Source organism: Prionailurus viverrinus, chromosome A2, assembly GCF_022837055.1.
Source record: "Prionailurus viverrinus isolate Anna chromosome A2, UM_Priviv_1.0, whole genome shotgun sequence".
NCBI lineage: Eukaryota > Metazoa > Chordata > Mammalia > Carnivora > Felidae > Prionailurus > Prionailurus viverrinus.
In genome coordinates, this window is record NC_062562.1 from 41,014,102 (window position 1) to 41,027,061 (window position 12,960).

Below are 12,960 nucleotides of genomic sequence, written 5' to 3' on the forward strand. Positions count from 1 at the left end.
TCAGCTGTTCCCAAATAACTCATTACTGGACCAGAAGTAGTACTCATTTTTGAATTCCAGCTCAGAGTTCTTTACTCATGTCATGTGTCATCTAAAAATTGTTATATTAGTACATAAAATATTTAACTTGGACATAGTACGTGCTCTGAAAGCAAATAAAGACATGAAATGTGAATATTATCACAAATGAAAGTACACAAAATACAGTTTGATACCATTTATGTAAAGTTTTAAAACATATAAAGTAGTATCAATGCACTAAACATATTTTAAAACGTGAAAATGAAAAACCTCCACTTTAAGGTATTTTAAAGCTCTCATGGAAAGAAAGTGGGGTATGTTTGGGGGCAATACGAGGAAATTTAGGTTTTTGGTTTTCTTTCTCTTTTTTTAAATGTTTATTTATTTTTGAGAGAGAGAGATCAGGAAAGAGGTAGAAAGAGAGGAGGACAGAAGATCTGCAGCAGGCTCCATGATGACAGCAAAGCCCAACGTGGGTCTTGAACTCACAAACCGTGAGATCATGACCTGAATGGAAGCTAATGTTTAACCAACTGAGCCACCTACATGCCCCTGTCTTTATTTCTTAAGTTGAGTAGTGGTTTTATGGATGTTCATCATTACACTAGATTATGTGTTTATATCATTTTCTATATCTGAATAATACATAATAAAGTTTTAATGATGGAAGCCATAGGAAATGAACAAATGTATAAGTTTAGTCCCACATTTCAATGGTTTCCAGGCAGGTACAAATGCAGACAAACCACATGGAAGACACAGTCCTACACATGCTGGGTTTGACTTTCAGAGAATAAATATGACAGTAAATCACAAGTGGGTGGGTTGAAATTCTTTTTAATTTTTACTTATTTTTGAAGGAGAGAGAGACAAAGTGTGAGTGGGGGAGGGGCAGAGAGAAGATGACACAGAATCGGAAGCAGGCTCCAGGCTCTGAGCTGTCAGCACAGAGCCCAACGTGGGGTTTGAACTCATGAGCCGTGACATCATGACCTGAGCTGAAGTTGGATGCTTAACCAACTGAGCCACCCAGATGCCCCATGTGGTGGGTTGAATTTTTAAGCAATGAATGGTTTGTAAGCTTCTGAGCATCTTAATGCTTGCATTGGGAAAAACTCTAAACTCAAATCAGAAAAGATGTAGTTAATTTCATACACTTTTGAACGACAGACTCTCATGACAAAGGGTACTTGTATTTTTGTTGCCCAGAAAATACAGTTTGTTGGGGGAAAAGAGGATTTTAGCTCTAGAGTTAGAATCTTTATGGCCTGACTAAACATGTCTGAAGGCTTAATTTGAAAATTGTGTTTTTGTGTTTAGCTGATGAATAATAAAGGTACAGTGGCTATGTGGAAAATTGAAAAGATAAATAAAAATATGGAGAAGCAATTCTTCTTGCCTACTTAGTAGCTGGAAAGATTTAAGATATCATAAAGTATGTAGGAAAATACTTTATATCAGTAAGTGTCTAAGATCTGAAAGCTATCTTCCCAAAGCTTTGACTAAACAACTAAAATGGAAAAGATTTTTTCATGCATAAATATTTCGTACTTTCTTTAGCTCGATCTTCATCACATAGACTGAATGCCTAGATTATTGCATTATGTGAAAAGGCAAAATCTACTCCCTTTTAAATATGTTTCCGCTATGCCAAAAGTAAGTGCTTTGCTTCACCAAAGTCTTCAGAGCTAAGACATACCCAAAAGAATATTAATTTTCTTTTAACGAAGTGATACAATTATTTCCCTCCTTCTTAACACTATTTATTATTAAATGGACTTCATCCCCAGATGATATAAAAGTTCTCAGTTATCTTGTTAAACACTGATTATTTTTCCTCTTACTGAAAGTATGTGAATTAAAAAGGTCTGTATTTATTTAAACTCTGAAATGTGTAAGGAATCTCTGGGCCAGAAATTCCAAAAATTATCACATCCTGAGAATACAGTGTACTTAAGTTCCCAATGCAAAATATTCCTATTTAAGCCTGATTTCTAAATATTTCTGATACTTTCTTCTGCATAAGAAACCTTCAAGAAAACTGAAGGCATACACACACTTACTCCTTTTACAAAGTATGTGTCCAATAAATCTACAAATTAGACTAATTTTCTTTGCAGTAAATTGTAATCAACTGCTCAGAGTTCAAGAACAACACATAGTAATAAAGTGTGACAGGTGAGTGGCACATTGAGGCCATGAATTTGGGAAGTTTTTAGAGGCAGATACTGTCTTTTAGTTTTGCACATACATAATTATTTGTAAAAGGTGCAGATGTCCACTTTTAAGAATAAAGTGTGAAGTTCATGAGAAACTCTAAAGTTTCAGAATAAAATCTTTCTGAAATATCAAAATTGCTTTAAAATTCATAAAAGTAACATTTGCGCACCCAAATTCCATTCCAAAAGGCTTAATGCAGTGATCTGGAGCAAGAAAAGACAGCCCAGTGGCTCTTGGGGTTGCATATACCAGTATTTCAATCATATAACATTTACATTGTGCTCTAGAAACAGACTAACCTTGTAGATTTAGCTCAGTGGTAAATGTCACAAGATTAAGCACCTTTGTATAATCATCATGTTGTAACACTCTTGAATGATCTTATAAGTTCATTGGCAGCCTCCAGTGTTCAAATGCTCATTCTACACAAATTAGGATTTGCTTTTAGAATCCACAAGTGAGAAATGGTTTAATATTCATATTTCACAAATCTACTCATTCTCACGCAATGAGCTCTCATCCCCTCGCATTTCTTTGTGTGGAGGTTATCTGTGAATTTTTTTCTGGGCCAATGAGTAGAAGCTGAGGGCTGGAATGAGAAGTTCTGGGCTGTGCACTCTGCTAGCCTGAGACAACATTAATTTGATCTATCAACTTCTAAAATCATGTCTGCATTGTCTACACAACAGGGCACTGGTTATGTCCTCACTGGAGAAACACTGGGCAGGTGGGGATAAGGAGGTTGGGCCAAGCCTGTACAGTAGAATGGTGGGAGTCTATGGCAAATTTCCCTGTGAACGTTTTTTGAATACAATTTCTTTAAAACATCATGCATACCGTTGAGCCAACAGGATTTGAATTTTGACTATAACAGCAAAAGGTACCTGACACAGGGGCCATTACAACTGGCAGTTACTACTTTTTCATGAGGAAAACTGTAATTGTTACTTCTGGAAAACACGCTAAAACATCAGTGACTGAGGGTACAAGAATCATTGCCTTCCAATACAAAGAACAAACTGTGTAAGAGTGTGTGTGTGTGCATGCAAACATGAATTTATGTAAGAAGTTAAGTCAGTACAAAAAGCCTACACTTTCAGAGTTGAAAGGTGCTTTTGAAAGCATGACCTCCAATGCATGATGAGTGTTTCAATCACTGCTGAATTCCCACCATCAGCCATAATAGCTGGTGCATGGTAGGGTCTCATAGAAGTTTCCTGAGTGGAGTAACTTAGCCATAACTAACCTCCATATAGTCGTCCCTCCCTGTGGTCAGCCACATTAGAAACAAACATCTCAAAGATGAGGAAGGAATGCATATTTATTTTCATTTACTTAATAATTAGTTTTATTTACTTATCATTCTAGTTATTAGATGATATGGCAACCCTTACACAAAACCTCAATGGCATGAACAACAACCATGAACATAATCATAGACATATCTTGCCACTATAATTTCAGGCACCAAGCCCTAAAAGGCAGGTTCTAGTCTTTCACTAGAACCTGATAACAAGGTTGGAGACTGTCACCCTTTAAAAGTGAAACTAAACTGACTGACATCAGGTAGTTTCAAAATAATCCCTGGATATAATTCACCTCACAGTTGTTTATACAAAGCTAATGTCCTTCAGGATAGCTATGCTATCACACAAAATCTGGTCAGGAAAACAGAAATACAAACAATAAGCTGGTAAAAAAACGAAAACATCACACGTTAGACTTCAACATAAAGTGAAGAGAACAAAATAATTTGCTGAAATCTTTAGGGAGTGGGGCTAAGTTTTGGAAATAAGCCCACACTAAACACTTGTTAAATCAATGGGCAATACTTTATTTGGGGGTTGACAGGAAAATTAGGAATTTAATCACAGAAGCAATTTGTGGTTTTAGATGTGGCTTTCAAGTTAATAAGCAAATGCATTTGTGTTCAAATGCAATGTTTGTTAATATGTTTACTGAAGTGATGAGAATAATTGCAGCCCTGGAAAGAATGAATGTCTAAATTTGCATATTCAATACTTTATCCAAAAATAACTAGTTAGGCTTCAGCAATAATTGCCAAAGATATAAACGAGTTAAATTGCAATGCTGTGTTTTTTAAAAATTAAGTTTTTAAGATGTGTCTTATGACACAGATTTCCATTTCTTCTCACTCATAGATAAATTTTAAACATACATATTTAAGAAAAAAACACTGGGATTAAAAGCAACTGTTTAGTGTACATAGCTATAGCCTCATTCAGATTGATCACTGATTGACTTAAAATTACTGGTACAAGAATAATAAAAGAGGTTTGCCATTCCTGCTTTCTCTGTACCTGTTTTTGCTTTTTTCTGGTAGCAGTGCTCCCTCACTCCCTTTGAAGAGGCCACTCCTCACATGACTTGACCTGACCACTCAGAACAATCCTTGTCTTGGCCTCAGTGCTTAGTTAAGAATATGAATGTGACCCAACTGACTTAACCTGGCTTTGGTCCTTATGTGTTATCCTGCCTTTTCACTCCACTGCAAACACACAAGAAAGAACAGCACCAATTGTGATGTGAATTATTTTTTATAATTCTGTCTGTAACATCTAAAATCTAACTTCTACATTTTTCTTGGATATTGATTGCTCACACTATTAGCAGTTTTTAAATGTCATTTTTTTTCTGAGACTATTCAGAACTTTTGATGACACTAGTAGGAAGGATGCCTTCTTTTTCCAGCTGCTAAGGGGAGGATATAAGTAAGCTTTGTGTTCCATGCAATCAGCTTTGTCACCTCACGGGTGATGTGTCTTAAAATGGAGCCCCAAAAAGGAATCGATCCACACTTAAGAATATGCTCTAAAATGTGCTATTGAACACTTCTAACCGTCTGATCCTTCATGACATTCTTGACTCCTAAACATGACCTAATCCCAAATTTGCTTTGTTTTCCCCCATTAACTTCATTCTATTTTTTTTTCTTGCTCCAATTCAGCATGCACTATTTGCTAGGCATTTGGAAGGTGAGGGTGAAGAACAAACCGTCTTCACCTTTAAGGGGGTTACATCCTACCAAGACAATCACACATTTCATTTTGGTAAGTTTTATCATGCAAGTAGGTATGGAGTAAAATGGGCACTATATCATTGGAGCATGGACCCCCGTACAGCGGATATTAAGAAGGCTTCATGAGAAAGGCAGTAACATAGCCAAGTTTAAAATGCTCTGTAAGAGATGCTGTCTACCTCCACTTCCCTCCGGCACTATAGATATTCTTTACTCTTTAATGGTTAGCAATCATGCCAACCATGTGAACATGTCATTGCTCATACAGCTGACTGTAGGTGTGGGGACCAGAACTGATCAGCTGGAGAAGTCGGGATGCTAAAAGTTGTTGAGCATGAAGATAAACACAGAGAATCAGGCCTACTAATCCAGCAGAAAGGATTTTGTCTCCCGAAGGGCCAAGAGAATTTATTTTTTATTAAAAAAAAATTTTTTTATGTTTATTCATTTTTGAAAGACAGAGACAGACACAGCACAAGCAGGGGTGGGGCGGAGAGGAGGAACTCGGAATCTGAAGCAGGCTCCAGGCTCTGAGCTGTTGGCACAGAGCCCAATGCGGGGCTCGAACTCATGAACCACAAGATCATGACCTGAGCCAAAGTTGGATGCTCAGCCGGTGGCTATGCTGCCACCCAGGCGCCCCAGGCCAAAAGAACTTAGAGGAACAAAAACACTTATTTGTCTTGCAGCATAAAAGTGAAATAATAGTGACATCAGATCTTACATGGCAACAAGATAATGTAAGGGAAAAAGTGCATACAATCAAAATATTATACATGCTCTACATGTAGAATATATATAGCATATATAGTGCATACAAATGTAGTACATATATGGAGCCATATGTATTACTACATGTGGTACCATGTACAGTAATACGTGGTGTGTGTGTACATATGTGTGTGTGTGACTGTGTATATATGAGCAACAAGAAAACTCAGATTTTTCTTCCTTACAGTTTACTCTTTCAATAAATGGTGAGCAGCAATTAGTCACTCTTATTTTCCTCTTCTACCTTAAACTGAATGCATTTAGTTGATTTTCAGTAAATTCCAATACAGGGAACCATACCTAAAAGGGAGAAACCGTGGCCAGGGGAGATGATATTTTGCAAAGATACTTAGTCCATATAACTTGTATATCCAATATTGTTCACAGTGTACTTTATTAACATAGTTTACTTATTATATAGAGCTGGAAGACAATAAGGTTGTGGTTACTTCCTTTTTGGGAGAACAAAAAAACAGAAAAGCTGTGGATTCAAGGATCGGTCTAGAGGAGAGCCATCCAACAGAACTTTATGGAAGCATAAAAATGGTCTTTGGTTCCTTCCAATACAGTAACTATTAGCCCCACATGTCTACTCAGCACTTGAAATAAAGCTGCTCTGACTGAGGAAATACATTTTTAACGTAACTGATTTAAGTCTCCTGGGTCAACTTTGGGCTGCTGGCTACCACATTGGACAACACAACTCGTAAGTCTCAAGCTAGAATAAATGTTGAAAACATAAAACCCATGTGGGCCACATTTCACTTTAAGACTTATTTTCTTTGGCCTACATTACAAGAGATTCCAAAGAGAAAACACCTGAATTTGAAAACATCTCTTGAAAAGCTTTTGTTGTACTGGACCAGGATTCCTGGATGGTAATCACTGGCTAGTGCTGAGAAGCAGTTGTCACCATTCAATAGGCTTGTGGCTGAATGTTGGATAGTTTCCAGTCATTACTCAATGTCTCTATATGTTCTCAAGGCACATCCACCTCTTTGAGCTTTTTACCTGCCTGGTCGCCATTAGGTATCTACATATTTTGCCCCAGTCTGCCTCAAACATGTGGTTCCTTTAAAGGCTGAATGGCATCAGTAGAAGTGACTTAGCTGGGGTCTTCCATGTGAGCAAATTGTGAAATAATGGGCATTTATAACCCTACGAAAAGTCAGGGAAAATCCCTCCCACTTAAAAAAGTTACTAATACTCCCTCAGGGTAATCTCTTCTGTCATCATCAGCAATTACAATGAGAATAAATACTAATTAACCTTTAAATATAGGCTTTGGGGCTTAGGTGGGGAGATGGGGTGGGGAGAAGAATAAAATTCTCAATTAAACCCTAACACAAGTAATTTCTCTTGAGAATTTCTGAACTTTTGGATATCTAATATGGCCAATTAAGAGTTCTTTTTACCCAGTGGGAGAACCAAGAAAATATCTCTCATCAGACAAATTTGCCCCAGTCTACAAGATAGGCTGTGGGCTTTCAAAGGGTATTCTTTTATCAGACTCAAACTTTATTTCAAATCTTGGGAAACAGGGTTGGATTTGTCTTCAACTTGTAAATTTCACATGAACCACTGATTTTCCCCTTGATATCCATCTATCTATCTAACTGCTTATCCTTATAAACCCTTATAAAAATATATCCTTTCTCTGATGTCATGTCAAAAAGCAAATCCCCAACTTCAGTGCTTTTCTATATTTATACCATTTATCTGTAGTTTCTAAAGGATAGTTAAAAAATAAGAACAAGCAAGCATATTTTCTCCTAAAATATTTAAAGAATTCTACAAACTATTCCATGATTGACTATTAAAGTCAAAAGATAGGAGAAAAAAATCAGGCCATAACTGAAGGTGTTGCCTAAGTAGATAAGGTCATAATTACAGCCTACAGGGTTGTATACTCCCATTTATTCCTTCGGCATAACGTCTTACACAGATAACATGAATAACGGGGAGTTGTTGTTACAGGAAAGGCTTGTATTTTCACAATGTAAAGAGGTTCCCTTATGCTTTTTTTCAAAGTCTCGACTTCTAGTGACTATAAACCTTCAGTTTAAGTGGAATTTTATACTGGTTACAAGTCTTAACTTTAGAGAATCTTTAGAGCTATAATGAAAGTGTCTGCTCAATCTGGCTACAAACCAAGTATTTTAGAACCATATGTACCATGTTAAATTTCTTCATTTGTCAGACACAAAACTGATGGATCAATTTAAGTCGCATATCTCCTGGTCTCAGGTACAGATTCTGCTTAAATTGGAACACACCACATCCCAGGCCACAGCATAAAACCTAAGAGGCACTGTGTAAATGGCAGGACCTCTTCATCAACATTTTACACATGGCATCAGTATGTTTAAAGACACTCTCTGGCATTACAATAAATACCTGATAAAGAAATTAACGCAACAACAGGCTATTTCTGGATTTCTGACCTCAAGACTTCTTGCTATTTGATAAAAGTTTACAAATACAATTAAACTGTTAATTTAGAAAAACACTCTTGTCTGACTAAATCTTTTTCCCCTGAACACATTTATCATCAAATTATTCATAAGATAAATGCTAGGAATACAACTTCACTGACAACAGAGAAACAGCCCATAGATGAGTCATTCATATGGATTCTTTATCATATTACAGTCATATCTAAAAGGATAATCTTCTGTTTCAGGGAGAAATGAATAGATGAATGAAAATGCCGGCAAAAAAATGTTTCTAGGATAACGTCTTTTATTAAAGTTGATGTATTCATCTTTCTCCCAAAGAAGAAAATATTTTCAGATGTTACATGTGCTCAAGTTTGATTAATTGAACTAACTCATAAAATACAGATTCTTGTATTTTTTTAACTTTATGTTATACTTTTCTTATTTCTACAGCGTGAGGAAGAGGCAGAGAGAAAACTTTTTAGCACCTCTGTCAATTCTGACCAGTAACCTGGAATCATTGTGTATTCTGTTGAAAGTACACAGCAGGTGCTCAATAAATATATCTTTGAATATTATTGAAAGAGACTGACGTAGATTACTTCCAGATGTAAAAATACAAAGGTCTACCTTCTAACCCGATGCTGACCCAATTGAACAATGAATGTTGGCTTCTATTATTTACATGGATTAAGAAAACAACAGAAGTTCTATAAGGTCTGCATTAGTACTCTTACCACTTAGAATTTTATTAACACAGGCTGAAGTATGCTTGTTCTGCAGATTACAGAGGAGGTTTTGCCAAGAAACTAATATTATAAACAGAGTTTTCGAGACAAATGCTCACAGTATTCAAAAGAGCATGTTGTTCTCAAGGTGCCTCGAGCACTTTCTCATTGCCACTTATATGAAAGCAGCATATGCTGTTTATAAATAATTCATTTCTTCATTAAATTGGGTCACCTAAGCACACATAACAGTAAAAGTAGTTAATCTTGTGATTTTTTAAAAAAAGTAAATACCCATCCCATCCAAATCATCCACCATCAACCTCCAAATATTAATATTTTTATCTTAAGCGGATGGGAATTCAGACTTTTTTCCCTTATACCTTTCTGTGATGTTTGACGGTTTTCAGTGAACAAGTATTATTCATGTAATCTGAAAAATACATACTCTTACATGAAAAAAAATCTACTAAACTAATATAATTTCTCTTTGAGAATAATGAAAATAACTTTAGTAAGAATGTACTTTATTCCCCTATACTTAGTAAACCTTCACACACATGGTCGGTAAAATGGTAAAGAAAGAAGTACAAATAGCCAAAAAGTAACTTTTTTAAAAACTATGACTTCTAACTACCTTTGAAACATTTGATTTTATCCCCACCATGGATATGTTCCCAATGAGTGCACGTAAACTAATGAGTTTATAAATTAAATTGCACTATAAATCAGTGAAAATGCATTGTTTATTTAAGATATTCTGCTACGTCTTTTTTTAAACAAGGAATCTCATTGTAAAGTGAATAATGAATCAAATATATACAGTATGGATCCAATGTTTATGTATCAGAACTGCTGAACATAGCATACAACTGCAGTTTCGTGTATTATTTCTTACGGATGCCATACATATATTGAAGCAAAAAAAAAACCCAAAATCACAATGGCCACACTGTTATTTCTTAATTTGGATTTGCAAACTTTCCACTGTACCTGTAATGAGGTGAAGGGTTGCCTCTTGCTTCACAATTTAAAGTTATTTTTTTATCCTCTGAACCAACAGGGAAAATGCTGTTGCTGGGCTCTCTGATGAACACTGGACCTTGTAAGAGAAGCTCACCTGTAGGGGTGGGAGACATCCAAAAAGCAATCATAATAAGGAAAAGGTATTCTAGAACTGAAGAAGAAAAATAAGCAACCAGTATCTGCTCTTTAAAGCAAACGAAGAAAAAGCAGGGATTGCTTCCCTGGTCTACAATACGTGCTCTGCAGGTATTGCTTTGTCAATGAGGCTCAGTTACACCGTTAACAGCCTAATAACATGTACGGCAGAATGAACATTAGTATGAAAACCACTGCTATATTAATAAAACCTTAAAAGCATAAATAAGCCTGTACTAATTACTTAATCTTTTTAAATATATTTTTTAAAGTTTATTTACTTTTGAGGGAGAGCGTGTACACGCACACATGCACGAGCGGGGGTGGGGGGAGGAGGGTCGGGCAGAGAGCAAGGGAGACAGAGAATGGCAGGCAAGCCCTAAGCTGTCAGTACAGAGCCTGACGTGGGGCTTGATCCCACCAACTGTGAGATCGTGACCTGAGCTGAAATCAAGAGTTGGATGCTCAATCCACTGAGCCACCTAGACACCCCTCTAGTAATTACTTTTAATATTATAAACTCTACCTAACTTTTCACTGATGCATATCCTATTACAGGGGCTCTTTTTGTCATAAGGGTCTTTATAAAATGAAAGTTGTGTTCAAAATAAGTTGAATACTTGAGTATGATCTTTCTCATAAAATCTGCCATACATACAAATCAGAATGTTGACGATATTATTTTTCTGTTTTGACCTCCAATACTCAACATTTGGTGGTATTTCCATTTTATTACCAGCCAATTTAAAAGAAGGTTACAACCCTCAGCAAGTATCTTTTAAAAGGTTTTCTACTTTAGTTAAGGCAATTTGAGTACTTTCTGCGAATTTACACACACACACACACACACACACACACACACACACACACATCTGTCTTTGTGCCATGAATTTAAAAAGGAACGAGATAACGCCATCAACAAATGCTTATGCTACTTTAGTTGTACAATCATCGCCAGTGCATTTCTGAAAACAAATGAATCCACAGGAAAAAGAAAACTCTTCATTCTCCTATCTTGGAAAGGTCAGTAAAATTGGAAGAATTCCTGCTGAAGCAAAGAATGCATAAACCGAGAGACAAAGAGAGCCCATGAGTAGTCAGACAAAGAAAACAAGTTGGAAAAAATGTCCAGAAACTATGAACTTATATTTTGGCTACTTCAAGTAGGAACAGCATTCCTAAGAAATATTTACCATAATTATGAGGATAATAAAATAATACTGTAAATAATCATTGACATGATGAAAACAGCAGTAGCAAAAGCCAGTGTGTGAATCCTACGTGGCCATTACATGTTCTTTAATCTTCACAGAGATAATGATTTCCAATGAACAGAAGAGGAGCACTGGGCCCAAAAGTGGCCAGGAGCGAGGGGCAAGTTCACACACTGCATTTCAGAATGTACACACTCTAGAACACCTGATTTCAGAATCCAGGCAGTGATGCCTGTTGCCTTCTGCTCCAAGAATGTAGCCTTGCCCTTCATCTGGCTATTGCTCTCAGCTTCTGGCAGGTAACCAATGTCATACACGATAGAAACGCTTTTGTTTACGGTGGTGATGGCCACATTACATCTGAGAGTGGGACCAGTCATACTGATAGTCTTGGATGGGGACTGGCGACATCACAAAGATCAACCGTGTAATTGTAGGTAGAAGATTTGATTCACAGGGTATGATCTAACTTGAGCAACTGAGCTCCACTGCATGTGCCTTCATCAGTCCTAACTATGTAATGAAGCCCCAGTAAAAACTCTGGACACTGAGGCTTGACAAGGTTCCCTGGGTGGCAATAGTCCTTGTGTATTACCACACATCAATGTCAGGAGGTTTACTCATCCTGAGGACACCAAAAGCTTAGCATTTGGGGTCGTGCTAGACACTGTCTGATGTGTCTCTTCATTTGGCTGATTTTAGCGTGTATCCTTTCCCTAAAATAAGCCAGAATTATCAGTATAATAGCTTTCAGTGATGTCTGTCAGTCCTAGCAAATTATCAAAGCCAGAACTTGCAGATGGTGTTAGAAATGCAGGTAGTCTAGGGACTGTGCACTCAAACCTCAAAGTCTGCAAAATCAACATGCCATTAACCCTTAATACTACCTACCACACCTTAAGAAAGCAGCTTGCTTGGGGTACTTGAGTGGCTTAGTTGGTTAGGCTTGGAGTTCAACTCAGGTCATGATCTCAAGGTTTGTGAGTTCGAGCCCCACATCAAGCTCTCTACTGTCAGCACAGAGCCCACTTCAGATTATCTGTCCCTTTCTCTTTCTGCCCCTCCCTCCTCACACTTCTCTCTCACTCTTAAAAATAAAATTAACATTAAAAAAAGGCAGCTTGCTATACTTTCTTGCCAGTCTTTATTTACCTCTGAAGGGAAAATCACACAAGGTAAAAAATCTCACTTTTCTTTGTGGAAAAGGAAAACTTTCAGAAGAAATGGATTTTGAAATAGCTACTAATGCCCCTAATCCAAAAGATCCAATGTTGTCATTTTCTTAAATTTTTCCCCCAAGTAAGTTTATTGCATAAAAATAAATAAATAAAAATAAAAATAAATAAGTAAATAAATAAATAAATAAT

At 36.7% G+C, this 12,960-nt stretch overlaps 1 protein-coding gene across 2 annotated transcripts in view; it reads right to left on the reverse strand.

The window, feature by feature from the left end:
• Window positions 1-12,960, reverse strand: part of CNTN3 (contactin 3) — a 343,356-nt gene that overhangs the window by 212,112 nt on the left and 118,284 nt on the right. For both annotated transcript variants that reach the window (XM_047851060.1, XM_047851057.1), the window contains exon 3: window positions 10,212-10,338. In XM_047851060.1, the coding sequence (XP_047707016.1) occupies window positions 10,212-10,338 (127 nt within the window). The remainder of the gene's footprint in view (window positions 1-10,211; window positions 10,339-12,960) is intronic.